The sequence below is a fragment of the Schistocerca piceifrons genome, chromosome 1, assembly GCF_021461385.2.
Source record: "Schistocerca piceifrons isolate TAMUIC-IGC-003096 chromosome 1, iqSchPice1.1, whole genome shotgun sequence".
In the NCBI taxonomy this organism is placed as follows: domain Eukaryota; kingdom Metazoa; phylum Arthropoda; class Insecta; order Orthoptera; family Acrididae; genus Schistocerca; species Schistocerca piceifrons.
This window is the reverse complement of record NC_060138.1, coordinates 429,889,738-429,905,993: the sequence shown is the minus strand read 5'-3', so window position 1 is coordinate 429,905,993 and position 16,256 is coordinate 429,889,738. Positions and strand designations below refer to the sequence as shown.

The 16,256-nt window shown below is 37.1% G+C and overlaps 1 protein-coding gene across 1 annotated transcript in view; it reads right to left on the bottom strand.

Moving 5' to 3' along the window:
* Positions 1-5,707, bottom strand: part of LOC124800886 (integrator complex subunit 9) — a 110,085-nt gene extending 104,378 nt beyond the window's left edge. The window contains exons 1-3 of the mRNA XM_047263031.1: positions 5,465-5,707; positions 5,076-5,267; positions 4,784-4,986 (exon numbers count right to left, since the gene is read on the bottom strand). Of these exons, the coding sequence (XP_047118987.1) occupies positions 4,784-4,986; positions 5,076-5,267; positions 5,465-5,473 (404 nt within the window). The 5' untranslated portion in view covers positions 5,474-5,707. The remainder of the gene's footprint in view (positions 1-4,783; positions 4,987-5,075; positions 5,268-5,464) is intronic.
* Between the last annotated feature and the right edge of the window lie 10,549 nt (positions 5,708-16,256).

Sequence of the window (16,256 nt, the reverse complement as noted above, 5' to 3'; positions counted from 1 at the left end):
CCAATTAATGTAACATGAAATCTTGAGAAATGTGGTGCCATAGATATATCTTTAAAAAAATTATTGATGCAATGAGAGCTGTATAAGTATACATTGGATGAATACCACTGTAACATTGACATGTACAGAAAATATATTTATTGCTATACCAACACTGTTTAAAATCCCCTGAATAGTACCAATAATATTTTCCTTAAGAATAACATAGGGTCATTCCACATCAAATCACCTTATAAAAAATAAATTTTACACCCACCTCCTTAGATTTTCATGAAATTTGGCTCAAATGGTTCTAATACCATCCTGACAACACCTGCAAATTGTTTTTTGCTGTATCTCTTATAGTTTTTTTTAATAAATTTTTTAAGTTTTTATGTTTTGCGTTTTCCGAACCTTCCGAAATGGTAAATTTAATTTGTATTCAAAACTTTAAAATTGCTTATCTTAAAAACTCTTCTAGATAACATCATGAATTTTTGCAGCAAGTTTATTTATTATACATATTTGAAGATAAAAATGATACTATTAAAATATATTAATATTTTCTATGAAAAAATATATATATGTATTTTTTTCTTTTCTTTTTTTTAACGGATATTTTGTTTTATAAGAATTGCAATATCTAGAGTCTCAGACCTGATAGAATGCTCAAATTTGTTTTAATTTACTCTTAAACATATAGGCTACTTGATAAAACAAAAATAATGATGGCTTTTTAACATGTTTATGAATTACAGTAGATTACATTAGAATTATGTACAAAGATATTGTACTTACAACACTTATGTACAACCCAACTGATTGCTTGAAACATTGAATTTTTTGAGTAATTTTGTCTTTTTAATAAACATTAATGCTGATTCAACTTGTTTTTCCACTTCATCCAAGAGCTTTCAGTTCTTTTGATACAGTCTTTATTGAAGTAATACATTCTTTCAGTGCCGCTTGATTGAGGTGCGTCTACTACACAGACTATGTGCTCCAAAGGCACTATGCAAGAATCTTCTCTTTCAGGCCAATAAAATGATGCAGCTGGTCCTAAAGGATGTAGAAATAGAATTTCTGCATCTTCTTCATCATTGAATATTGTTTTTACCAGTCCAAAGTACCAGTTACCATCATAATTTACAGCCACATAGCTATTTATGGATGGTTTAACACGAACCCAATCAGAAGATGAATGGAAAGAAAAGAGTAAAGAGGGTTTTACACTATCTGTAGTCCTTCTAATTTCAAGGTTGTTTGTTGCAAGTGGTTTGAAATTATGAAAACTTGTTGTTCCAGGAATGGTTCGGGTTGCTGAAAAACGGTTTTCTAGTTTTAACCATAGCAAATCAGCTTCTTTTTTGTCAATAAAGTGAAAATGAACACACATCGATTACAGTCATTATTTGTTCTTTGTCTGAAAGCTGTAGACCAGCTTTCCTTAAAATTCTTTTAATAGTTCCTCCTAGGCCATCACAAATTGACTTCCCATGACTTGTTGCAAAAAAAGAGTGTTGGGCCTTCAAATTAAAGTCTCTCAAGTGTTCAGTCAAATTTTTAAAACTGTTTCTATTTTTGTACTGCCCAGCACAACCATCTGTAAAGTAGTGAACTGAGTCAATGTCAGTATGATGTGATGACAGACACTTTGTAATTTCTTTTTGTACAAAGTTAACAAAACCAGTATCACGTTCTTGGTCATCACTAAAAAAACATTGGTTGGAAACAAAAACATTGTTTTCCTCATTTCTTAGAAAAACTCCAACTGGGTGTAGAGTACAACCACCTCTATTCCAGTGGTAACTTTGGATCTCATTTTGTATAACGAAGGAATAATTTTCACTGAAACCCATCACAATAATTGCTGTTTTGGGTGGTGGGTCTTCTTTCAATCTTTTAAAGGCTGCTGATTGGGATTTTGCTATAAACGAGTGTGGGGTGAGCTTTTCCAATGACCTAACCAATAAAGAAATGTAGTCTTCAACACTGATAAAACTGTTTGATCATTTCTGCCCTGTCTATGTTAACCCACTGACTGATTACAATTTCTTCTTCTAAATCATAATCTTCACTTAGTTTTTCAGATAAGTACTCACTTAGTGCAGTATTTGCAGTACAGCTGTCGCAATGACGTAGCATGCAGTTTTGGTTTTCTGTGTTGCACACAAGCATCTTAATTAGGGCTTTATAAGATTCTTCAATTTTCACAGCATCCAGTAATAGTTTAACATTCTGGTGGATACTGCATACACATACAGTGTGTGTGCCTGCAGCACCAGCAAGGATACACCATTTAGGTCTGAAGAAACAAAATTTTGAAAATCCTACTTCTACCTCGGGATTCTCCCATTAGAAAGAATAATAGAGTTCTCTCAAGTGACACAAAATGAGTCTTTTTTGCACGTACACATTTTTTTGAACACTTACTTTGTCTTTTGTTCCAGGTAGCACTCTGGAACTTTCATCCTTTTCATAAAAATCTGTTACAAGTCTTACTGTATTTTCAGAAAGAGTTTTACCTTTTTTTGGACCAGGAGTTTCCAAAATACCCTTTTCAGATTTTAGCTTTCTAGCTTGTCGCACCATGTACTCACTTACAATAAATTCTTTCATCACTTTATTTTGACTCCAAGAATCTGGAGCCAAGGTCAGAATCTGGATTTTTCTAGACCTCCCAACAGATGAAATCTTCTCTTTCATAAGAGAAATCATTACATCAAAACCCTTTAATTCACCCATGACTTCATCATCTGTTTCACTTTCATTGACATCAACTCTTTATTTTTCCTCACAAAAGTTACGGCATGTTGAGCAAAACTTTTGTCCAGGTTTTATGCTAATATTTTTTGTCAGTAATTGTTTAGAAAGATCCAAGCCTACACTTCTCAACGATTTTTTGATGGGCTTTTTGCGTTTTTTTAGTGGGTCTACCCATGTTTGATACTTTTCAAAAACATTTAAACAGTAGTAGCTGTGGTATGAACATATATTCTTAAATTCACACAGATTAATTCCAGATCGTAAGTGGATCAAATCTTTTTCTTCCTCGCTCAATTCAGGTACCGGCTGTAACTGTTTTGAAGGTGTGTAGGTTGTTTGGAAACAGTCAGATTTTTTAAATAACCCTACGCTACAGGTTTGAATATCTGACATACTGATTTCACTTTTGGTCTGATTACTGTTCTGGTTACTTTTATAGGATATTGGAAAAGAATCTCTGTAAACTAAGTAACAGTACTTACTGAAAGTTCGAATAAACTTAATAAAATACTATCCAAGCACTATCTAACACTGTAATAATTTTTTATTTCAAAACACAGGAGTAACAAAACAAAATCCAAGCGTACATTGTTACTCGAAAAAGACAAAAACTTATTTTCGGTGTATAAGTCACTTGGTACTTTTTATTTTTAAAATATAATTAATATTATTTTAAAAATTAGATAACTATTAAACAGGTTAAAAAGCCAACATAATTTTTCTTTTATCTAATAGCCTATACAATTAAGAGTATTTCAAAACAAATTTGAGCTTTCTATCAGGTCTGAGACTGTAGATATTGCAGTTTTTGTAAAACTAAACATCCGTTACCTAAAAAAAAAAAATTGTAAATTTTTATTCATTTGGAAGGTTTTAATATATCTTTATGGTAATTTTTTTTTAACATTTAGATATAATACACAAACTTATTCCAAAATTTCATACTGATATCTTGAGTATTCTTTAATATACAAATTTTTTTAGTTGTGAGGACACGTTTAAGTTACGATTTCCGACTGCTGAAACAATGCCAAATCTAAAAACTTTAAAAATTTATAAAAAAAAAAAACTATAAGAGATAGAGCAAAAAAATTTTACAAGTGCTTTCAGGATGATAAAAGAAGTAATTGTACCAAGTTTCATCAAAATCTGACATGGTTGGTGTCAAGGCCTGGGTGACTTGACATGGAATGACCCCATAATGATTGGGTTCTGAAATACTGAATGTGTGCGTAGCTCCGTAAACTGCATTCCCAGGACCATTTTAAGTGTTTTATATTCTGTGAGATTAGACTAAAAACATTTTCCTCACAATTTGGTTCACTACACCTAAATAATATGAACTGCCTAGAAGAAGCCCTTGCGTTTTAACTGTTACACTTTGTAGTTAAATCGTCAGTTATTTTTACCCTTAGTAATGTGTTACACAGTTATCCAGTTTATTATCGTATTGTTACCAAGCATACACTCTTTCCCATAGTAAAGAATATTGTATTAAACTGAAATTGGTCCTTAAAAAAAAAAACAAATGCATTATTCAATATCATCATACTTACTGCTGAACAGCACCCCAGCCCCAGGTTACAATCATGTGAATAGGAAGAGCCATTCTTCACAGTTACTTAGTTTTTAAAGATGTTGCTGCCACATTCATACAGTGATGGGTGGGGTAGAACCAGAATATACAGACAGAATGTACATAAGAAACATGCATGAATTTCTGTAGAGTTTTAGCTCCATTTGTAACTTGGTGTATGTACTACAGCCATTTTCATGAGGGACATTGCCTTTGAAACTGACTATCAAATGTTTTCATTCAAATGTGCTTAGAGTTCCTGTGCAGGATTTTGAGGTGTTGTCAGTTTGCAATCAGATAAATATGCCTACTGTTTGTAAATACAGTGGCTAAAAAAAGAAATTCTGTTCCCATTTCCTTATGGGTTCAATGTTACATTGAAACATTATTAGCTAATCCTGCTGTCTACTGAAAACATCTGATTAAATATATTTGAAAATCAACTGACTCAATATTTCTTACCTTCCAATTTGGAGGGTCGGTTCTGTGGCATATACAACCCCAGCAAATCCTGTGCCTTCAGTAATAAAAGGTAGAGCTAACATACATAAATAATTTGATATAAGTATAACATCAACTTCAGCAAAATCTACAATCTTCGGTTGTGGTGGGAAAAATTCCGGTGCAGAGTCCACAAAAACTCTTCCACAACACTCTTTCAGTTCCTGGAATGGAAACATAATTATGAGAGTCCTGGATTAATTCATACACGCGACAGATATAAAGAGAGAAAACAACAACAGAAGATACGTACTCCCTCCAACTGCGGATCGGACACATCTCTCGGCATCCATCCTGGCAAATTACTTAGCCTTGCACTCGGTACTAATGGCAAAGGTAAAAAATTAAGAACTGTCTGAGCTGACAAGCCACAGTCAAGCATTAATGTGATTTCCTTGAACCTCAATATGTGGCAAGGCTTGTTAGGATCGCTGCTCAAGCAATACTGGAAAATAGTAAATAATCTACTTTACACTAGAGCACAAAAATTTCTACATGTTATTTAAAAAAATTCTACATAATATTTAATTAATCAGAATAAAAAACATTAATTCGACACCCACCCAGTTCTGGGCAAAAATTATGACACACATATAAAAAATCTTATAAGTTATTCCAACACTGATAAATGTTAACACTCACAAGCTTCATTTTCAGTAGCTGTCAAAAATTGCAGTTGTTTTTTCAACGTTTCAAGTCTGCATGCTTTGTACAACACATCCTGACCGCTAAACCAGTCCAACAAACAGTACTTTCCACTACATCTTTTCACACACACACGCAAACAGCACACAACACCAAATTCGTCACAACTCGCGCCTCGCGGTATTAAAGACAACAGTGTTACAGTGGTAATAGTGGTGGGCAGGAAATCGCGTATCTGTTAGAAATCACAGTGACTGAGAAGTCACAGATATCACAGTAGCAAAGCAACTTTACAGAATCTAGCTGCGATTTACGTCACAGCTATCAGACGCAAGTAGTATTTCACATTCAAAGACGTGAGCCATCTATTGGTCGAATTTAGCACTGCTTTCTGCGATTTCAGTGACAAGTCGCAACTAAGAGTCGCAAGTAGCAACTAAAAAGCGCGGTTAACAGTGGCATCTGTTGGCCAAAGTTCGTACTACGTCCATCTCTGCAGTACGCTATGGAGTCCAACTGCGATTTCCGTGACAAGTCGCAACTAAAAGTCGCAAGTAGCAACTAAAAAGCGCAGTTAACAGTGCCATCTGTTGGCCAAAGTTCGTACTACGTCCATCTCTGCGATACGGTATCGAGTCTAACTGCGATTTCCGTGACAAGTCGGAACTAAGAGTCGCAAGTAGCAACTAGAAAGCGCGGTTAACAGTGCCATCTGTTGGCCAAAGTTCGTACTACGTCCATCTCTGCGATACGGTATCGAGTCCAACTGCGATTTCCGTGACAAGTCGCAACTAAGAGTCGCAAGTAGCAACTAAAAAGCGCAGTTAGCACTGCCATCTGTTGAGCAAAGTTCATACTACGCTATTCGCTACCGAGTCAAACTGCGATTTCTGTGACAAATCGCAACTAAGAGTCGCAAGTAGCAACTAAAAAGCGCAGTTAACAAACTTTTCCTAGTGTCATCTGTTGACCGACGTACGTACTTCGTTATGAGAGCCTTGTGCCTCACGAGATCGGTGGGCTGTGTGTGCATATGAAGGGCTTATTTCAATAGTGGTACAAGTCCATTTTTGATCGTTTTGAGATACAGAGTCGTAAAGTTAAATGAGCGCTGAAAAATCTGCAGTTGAGATACCAGAAATATTCAAGCATATGGCTTCTTGCTAGAGATGAACCTTTATTTATGTTTGTTTAGATCACTAATTTCAGAAGCATTATAGACAGAAAAGTGGAGGTAATGGACTTGTACCACTATTGAAATAAGCCCTTCATATTATATGACGACATGCACATTCAGCATCAGTTATGGTTGGTCAAATACTGCTGTGACTCTGAATGTATTATATCAATAAGAAGCAACATTGCCTTTTTCTCCTGAAAATATCAAGTAACGTAACAAATGTGTTTGATTCTGCTTCCAATATGACAGTTTTGGTTAATACTCCACATGCCTACAGGACTTTGCGATGTTAACACAGCAGAACTCAAACATCTGTATAAGTGTAGAGAAATGAAAACAGTCATATGAATGCCTCACTTTTGTTCCGACACAGTTCAAGACTCGGGAGAAAAGTTTTACACCTGGTGTTCTACATGGCAACTTCACACCCAAGAACTTTTTGCCGACACTACTACCACCTACATAAGTAAGCTTTTCCTGTGTTACTTTCAAGTAATGCACTTAAGCTATTCCTGATTTAACTAGAAGATCTGTACTTCCCACTTTCATATCAACAGCCTCAAAATGCATATTGTAGACTTCGGGATATGTTACAGGTCAGTGTCACACCAAGATTGTGGAGAAAGGGGGGAGGGGGCGGCATGTCACTCTCCAACAAGTGTTTACCAATAAGTGGCGGAAAATTATGGGTATAGGACGGCTTAAACATGTGGAAAATGAGATTTTTATTATTCACTCACTCTATTTGACATTTGTTATTCCTTTAAAATCGCACAACAACTTCAATAAAACACAGTTTAATCATTCACACACTTATTTCACAATTATTTCACTTTTAAACTGCAAATCCTCTAAGAGCTGTCTTGAATCTTCACGAGTCTCTCTCAACAGCCTTGATGTGGATAGATACGTACAGCAACCAGTAATCAGAGTCAGAACTGTGTCTGCAAAAACACAAGGATTATTAAACAATTTTTGCTGTCATTAATTACTAGCAATATAATTGACAGAGTAGATTGCTAATATTTGCTATAATGAATATCACATTTGCAAGAACGATCTCACTGAAGTAATTAAGTCCATCGAAACGCTTAGAAACTAACTTCTCGTCTGGCGAAAACGGTCTAAAGACGCAGTGGCAATTTCTTCAGATCTGTTGACAATGATATTTTGAGTTATCACTTTACTGAGTGACTGAAATGTAGTTCAGGTATCTGTGAACATAACAATATGTTAGAATTCATTTTCTAAATACGAACTATTACGGTACTGTACGGCTACTTACATATTAATTACACTATTAATATTTTCACAGTTGTTTCTTTAATACAAAATTAAAGCCAACGGAAGAAAAAACGTAAAACATACTTGCCAATGACAGATTTGTTGAGATGCAATTTTCTGTGTTGACAGATGTAACTTTTTCATACGGTGGTAAGTCGCAGAAATCGCAGGAATCACAGAAATCGCAGAAGTAGCAGAAGTCACAGAAATCGCAGAAGTAGCAGAAATCGCGGAAGTAGCAGAAATAGCAGTGGCGGAGGGATACACGACCTATGTTCCTTAACTGCGACTCTTAACTGCGACAAATCACAGTTAAGAATAACAGATACTGAAAAGTAGCATTCACAGAAATCACTGATATCGGAAAATCGCAGTTTAGCCCATCACTAAGTGGTAAAGACTGAAGTATGAAGCTCCCTGAGTGTAGCCGCCGGAGGAGATCATCTTTACCACTACAGTACAGAGCTCACTGGTCACACAAGCAACTGAATACTTGCGCAAATATACCTGCGCAAAAATGGTTGAGGGTGTGTTTATTGAAGACAGTTTCCTCTGCACACAACGTACTTTCTGCGCAAGAAAGGTTGAGCATGTAACATCTGCCAGAGATAGTAGCGCATCGTCAGCAGATTTGCGCAGAAATGAGATATAGCGTACGCCAAACCTGGAAGTTGGAACGGAGGTTTGGACAACATTGCTTAAATGTATGGGCTACAGTCACACCTACGCAAACAAATAGTAGCGTGTAGACAGGCGATCGCCACAAATCTAACGTGCAAATTGTGATCGAGTCAGCTGCACGTTCAACACAGCGTTTGTCGTCCATGTGTATGTAGCTAATTGTAAACTGGTTGGTACATGTTAGCGCTTTCGAGAGTTCATTGCTGAATTTACTGGAATATATAGGACTCACATACACTCACAGAAAGTTAATACCAGGCATTACAACGATCGAGATATGAAGGCAACGGCTTCTAATTCTTTAACAGAGAGAATAACAGCAGTTGATCCCACGGCAAACGGGAATACTGTATTTAAAAATATCGTTGCAGACTTAACTAACGTTATTAGTCACACATCCTTTGCGTTTTGCAATTTCTCTCATTAAATTTACCAGCACAAGGGATTGTCAGCACACATTCCCTCAGTGCTGTACCATGCCATACTCTATTGAGGCAATGTAGACAAAATGAAAAAAATATTTATTCTACAGAAGAAATTGCTCAGAACATTGTGTTAAGTTGATAGAGGACAGTGGTTCCACTACACAAAGATGGTGCCAAACATGTATTATTTATCGGCTTATTTCTCCAATGCCATTTCTTTCAAAAATATTTTAGAGGCTAGTGTACTGCACGCTGTGTAAAACCTAACACAAGATGAGTTACTGACACACCCCTGGCTCAGCTGTCGCAGAGGATTCTCCCCAGAGGCAGCAATATTTAGTTTCATAAAATAAATTCTAGATGAGCTGAACTGTAGAAAATATCCCACAGAGATTTCTGAAACTTTGCCAACGCTTCTGACTGGGTAAAACATATCACATTAGTGAGAAAACTTCCACTCTATGGCATCAACGACTAATTGCTTGCTTGACTAGAATCTTACTTACACAACAGAAAAGAAGGAGTTGCCCTATCAGGTACCGGTGAAACAATAAAATGAGACTGAGAAACCACTATGTGCATTGTTCTCCAAGGGTCAATCTTTGAGCAAGTGAACTTCATAGCGTACATTAATGACCTGGACCTACCAACATCAATAAATAACAAGGAAAATATAGGAATGTTCACTGATGATACTCGTATTTTGATCAAAGGTGTGAAATTCTCAATGCAGATTACAACTGAAACTATAACACAAGTACACAAACGATTCACAGCAAATAGCCTATCATTAAACCTTTATTCCATAATAAAATTAATTTAGTTTCAGATAGCAAATAACAAGCTTCAGCATCTTCAAACAGACCAATGGCCAGAAAATATATTGAAAATTCATGTATAAGATTTCTAGGCATACAAATGGATAATAAATGAAGATGGAATGAATAAATTAGTCACCTGCTCAAGAAACTAAAGTTGGCATGTTTTGTACTACTACCTGTTCCACCCTGTGTTGACAGAGAAATAATAATGTTGTCATATCTCGTGTATTTCGACTCACTGATCTTGTGTAATTTAAAATTCTGAGGAAATACTGCAAAAGGGGAAAAAATTTTAAATTACTAAAATGAGCTGTTAGGTAGGTCTGTGGCGTTATAAATCAGTCATAATATTCAAGACCCTTTGGACATTAGTGCTCACAGGGTACCTGTAATCAACAACAGAAAAGCCCTTCTAACTAATGGTGATATTCACAGTCATGACAGAAGGCAGAAGCAAAGTGTCCACAAAGACTTAACAACTCTCAGTATTGTACTGAAATGAGGTAACCAATACGAAATAAGAACTTATAATAAGCTCCTACCGACAATAAAAAAAGGACGCTGACAGCCCGAATGTATTCATGAGGAGAAACAGTTCCTCCTAAACAATACTGTATATAATTAAACTGAATATTTAGAGCTGTAATTTTTGTAAATGATGCATTATTTTATAAATTATGTTGTAATACTGTATGCTAATGTATGTAATATTGTATAGCTTGAATGAATATTATCTACAATATTGTTGTTTTTCAAAAAAATGGTTCAAATGGCTCTGAGCACTATGGGACTTAACATCTGGGGTCATCGGTCCCCTAGAACTTAGAACTACTTAAACCTAACTAACCTAAGGACATCACACACATCCATGCCCTAAACAGGATTCGAACCTGTGACCGTAGCGATTGCGCAGTTATAGACTGAAGCGCCTAGAACCGCTCGGTTACACCGGCTGGCCTGTTGTTTTTCTTGAGACCTCACATCTAATATTATATATCTTGTATGTGTATTTTTTACAGTGTTGTTTGTTTTTCTCCATGCAATATCGTACCCTCTGACTTTTCCTAGATTATAATATAACCTTTGTACAGAATGAAATTTAACAGGACCAAATAAGAATCAATTGATCTTACAGCAGTGTCTTCTGGGACATATGCTTGTGTGCCCATACATTTACTCCACAATGGAATATGTGGTTCATAAAAAGAGCGAATTAAAGGCAAACTGTATAATTCACTATCTCGATACTAAAAGTGAAACTTTTCCTGTAGACTGCAAATCCCTGTCTAGAATTCAGAATGAAGTTTTTTTTCTGGTGAAAAGTTTCTAACAGGTTGCTAATACACTTCATGCAGGGAATTCAAAATCCCCTTATCCTCAGAAACGAAGTAAAAGATAAATCTTTTATTAGAATCTATGGAGTTAAAAAGTGTCTAAAATGTAAGTATATGATCTGTAATGTGTCACAATTAATATGCTACATAATTATGATACTTTGTCTTCCTGAAATCATTCTTCACAACAGTGTATGTAGATTCACATGAGTCAAGTATTATTTCGATCAATGCTCATTTGCACGCTGCTTTTGAAAATTGTAAATCTTGGTAACTGCTTCATGTTGCCAGGAATTGCAATGACGCTATCAGCCAATCATGTGGCGAAATTATTCTCTCCATACAAATATTTTGCAGTGTCATATGAGGTGTTAACAGTGTAGTATATGTCTCCATGTTCACTCATAAATAAATAAAGTGATATATATATATATATAAAATAAATCCACAAATATTATATTAATGAACAGTTATTAAGTGGTCAGTGGCATAGCGACAAACGTATTTTGTCATTCATATTGAATATACTCAAATAATGCTTGCTGCAGTAACCTTTCTCAGAAAACTACCGCTTCAAAATGTCAACGTAAGGGTATTCAAATTTTGCATAGTGCTGTTTCTGTTTCTCAAAATATCCAGCAACATCATTTGGACTGTAACTGCCAGAGGAAGTTCATGATTCTCAGAGACAGTCACAGCCATGAGATCACTTCTCACATTAATGAAGTGCCAGTAACTGAGAGGCAACAGCTCTCATCAAGCCTGAGGCATCCTTATCTCAAATAAAAAAGCATGTTCGTTCAGAAGAAATCGGTAAGTTGCTGTTGAAGGATTTCATTTTCCTCATTGGCAGCTCAAACCATGTGTACCAGAATGAAACGTCAGTAGTCTGCCAAGAACTAAAGGAGAGCTTGGGTTACCTGGGACACACAAATGTTTTGTATATATAGATACACACACACACACACACAGATAGGCATACACACACACACACTTACTGTTTCAGTCATGTGTGAACAAAGAGGTTAGTGCCTGTAAATGAACAGTATTCCAATACACGTAAAAAGTTTTCAAATGTGCATGTACTGGATGTCAGTGACGTAGGTTGACAATCTCGCACTACACATGGTCTTCATTTGGATGATGTTGGAAAAAATTTGGATGATGTTGGAAAAAATGTTGACAAACAATTACATGGAATACTTCTACGTCAAACACAGGAGACATGACAAAAATGTTGTGTTGACTACTACAGTAAATGTTCAATCTGAAACAATTAGAATTGATGATAAGATGATATCTGAGAATACGTTTTCCATTGTGTTATCAGCAAATGTACAAGTGCTACATCACAATGTTTAATCTCTGGAAAATAAGTTCTGCATTAGATTTAGTGAATCTTGAACTAACTTTTGACATTCTGTATGTAACTGAACATTGGTTGGATAAATATTAGATTGTGTCAACTATGACTTCTCCAGCTCCTATTCTAGAAGCAATGATAAAATGCTATTAACCTGCTCAGTCGTTTACTATGTTGGAAAGTCAGATGAGAATCACAGGTTAACAGTTCATAGCACAGACTTCATTCTTGATGGGTAGGAAGCCTGGACGCTTCAGGTGAGTAGCAGACAGAAATCTGCTAGAAATCTTAGAAGTCCAATGAACAACGTAAAACATTACAATTTATGTGAGAAATCACAAATTCATTGCCAGTCCAGGCATCACATCTCATTCTTTTTTTAGGAAGAATGGTTGGAGCTTAGTGTTATGTCTGCATTGATATCAGATTTCCATAATGCGAAGGCATATCTACAGCAAAAATCGGTGTTAATGAAAGAGGTTATATTGTCACCAGCCAAAAGAGTGTGTGGGCTGCTGTGGTATAGCTGGCTGAGTATCCTACAGTTAGTTGGAACCCAGTGCAATCTGAATTCGTCATAGCGTCTACTGTTTGAATCTATTGAATCAACTACTACAAAATCTGTATGGTAATATACCAACTGAGCCAAAGCGACCCGCATGTCTTTATGAACTGTTATAGCACTTTCCCTGTGCAAACACCCTTAAAATTCATCAGAAATGACAGTGCGAGTGCAGTTCATGGTGTGTGTTGGGTGTGGTGTTGAAAACTTTGTTGCTGTCTTGCTCCAATATATTTGATGGGTAGTAAGCTACTATTTAACACATTGCGTATAATATCTTATATCACTTTTAGTTGGTCCCTTACTTTGTTCTACTTGCATATGGAGCAATGGTAGAAGGAATACATGGCTCTGACAGGTAACTTTAAGCATTCAATTTATGTGAATACGTGGGAATTGTACTCTTCAGTATGGATCACAATGGAGAGACTATCTATGGTGGACATACTGTAACAGCTCTTCGATTATGTTGTCGTACGAACTATTATAGTACATTTGCTTGTACAGTGCCAGTATTTCATAACTTGGATTCTGATGTCATAGAATCTATGTCAGAATCTCAATTTTTGGCCAATATGCTAGAAGTCTGCACTGTTATAAATAGCCTGACAAGTCTGAGCTGGACTGTGACATCATAAGAGTCAGTGCCAGTAACAATATTCCAAGGCTTGGATTCTCGCCGCGAGTCTACCCCTTCTGCTGTTCCACATGCATATGAAGCAATGGGAGAATGGAAATATGCCTCTGTCAAGTAACTTTAAGCGATCATTTGATGTGAACTTGTGCGGCTTGTACTCTGGAATGTGGATTACTATGGTGAGACTCAATCTATTATGGACGTATCTTGAAACTACTCTTGGATTATGTTTGTCAAGTATTTGTTGGACCAGAATTAGCGTTGCTGACTTCTGTTTGGCGTTAAATACATGGCGTGCTGTGGTCTAGTGACTGTTTTTCATGTTGAAATACGCTGTGATCTACACTGGTGATTGTTTTCCGTCTTAAAACGTCATGGATAATAAGAAACAAATTATTACTTTTGTAAGATGTAGCTGTCCTGTCCTATATGTTTACCATCGCTGACGATCATTTTTTATAGGGGATGATGTCAATATATCACAATTTCTGAACTGTAATATTACTGAATTTCATAAACAGTTGTAGTTATTCAACGTTGGGAACCATAAATGGGTTGTGTCAGACAGAATCAATGTTGTATTTGGTGTCCAATACAGTAATTACACCTTCTTAAAGTTTCCGGCAGTAGTCTGTGGAACTTTTGAACTGTATGTATGTTTAATGATTGTTGATGTTAAATCACCAACAGAACTTTCACATTGTGTGTTTACTGCACCTGAAACTTGTGTGCATATGTCTGATAATCAAGAAAGACGAAAAAATGGTCTACCAGTTCAAAAACTGCAGTGCTCAGCAGAAATGTGTATGGAACATTCACCTTCCAAGTTGTAGTTGTTTTGGATCGGTGGTAGAAATGCGAATACCTTAACTTAATAACTCAATGGATAGTACTGCTATAAGTCAAAAGTACACCTGTTCTGCAAGTTTGGAGAGTTATAGCAGAAATGAAAAATGTACTGCGCAAAATATCATCGAATTGCTTTATACAACCAAAGATGTATTATTGGCATGTGACAGTACACCCAGACTAAGTTGACACTCTGTACAGTGGCTGATGGGAACGACTGTAAGTGGCAAATGCAATTACAGCCACTCCGTACAGGTGCCGTGCTGAGTCTCAACTTAGTTAGCCGTCTGACAAACTTCCTGAGTGCCGATCATTTGCAGTCTGTGCGCGCGAGAATATACGTGTTTAAAATGGCTGATGTTGAAGATAACATGGCAGTTACAGGTGTGACGAGGGGTTTTCTGTTTCCTTCATTTCTATTATTTCTTACGATTGTTTATGCTACAACATACGACAATATAACATCTTGGGTTGTTGGGTGTTCTGCCGGATATCAGCATCGTTCTTGCACGATATTTCGGTAACGTAGTTCGCAACATTCATGAGGTGCGACCTGAGACAGCTCCTCGAATGGACCTGGTCCAGTATTTATGTCTGTGGCCTTTCCCTTCCACCAGCGGCTGCAGGCGTTCCCTCTGTGGTCCGCGCCCGCTCGTTGCGACTTGCTGGAGCGCTGCCACTCCGTTTTCCGTCTGCTGCAGTTCTGAACGTTCCCTCTGCGGTCCACGCCAACCGGGCCCGCTCCTGGGTGTTCCATTTTCAGCCTGTTGCGATTGGAGTTCTGTCTGGGTTGCCAGGCGTTCTCCATGTGGTCCTCTCCCGCTCACTGCAATTTTCTGGAGCGCTGCCGTTCTGTTTCCGATCCGCTGCGGTTCTGGGTGTTCCCTCTGCGGTCCGCGCCCGTCGGACCCATTCCCTGACGTTCCATCTTCGGTCAAGAGAGCCTGGCACTCTGTCTGGGGATCGTTTTCTATATCTACGCCTTCAGTTCTTCTATTCATGGAGTGCTGCAGCTGTCCCCGTTGCTCCTTTAACAATTCCAAAGCAAGATCCCAGGCTCTGGATACACTACGAAAGAAATTGAGATGGCACTCCAACCAGTCACTACACCACAGGTTCCAGAAGCAGAGCAAGATGAAGCAAAGAAGGTGGCGTATCAGCCCTATGCTGGTTCTATTTCTGCCAGAATCAGTAGGATCCTCCGCAAACACAACATCAAGTGTGTTTCCAGCAAGACCGGGGGACTGGTGGGAAATGTTAAAGACGACCTGGGGTTACAGAAACCAGGCATTTACAATATACCTTGTCCTGCATTGGCCAGACAACAAGAACAGTGGATACCAGGTGCAAGGAAGATCAAGGGCACACCCTGTAACATCCCCCTCACTTATCGACCTTAATGACAGTGAAAAATTAAACCGCGTGTACCTAATGGAAATTTGGGAAAAGCAATTGTCACCGAAGTTAATCTGTCGGTAAAGAGGGAGGAAAGGGTTACATCTAAATGAAAGGGGAAATGCAAATGAAACTGGTGGAAATTAATTTTGAAAAGGGGTAAAGTTAATAAAGACAGTAAATGTGCGGCCGTTACGTTAACAATTAACTAGTGGTAATTAGATATTTGAGATTTGGGGAAAATTACGGTCGCCAGTC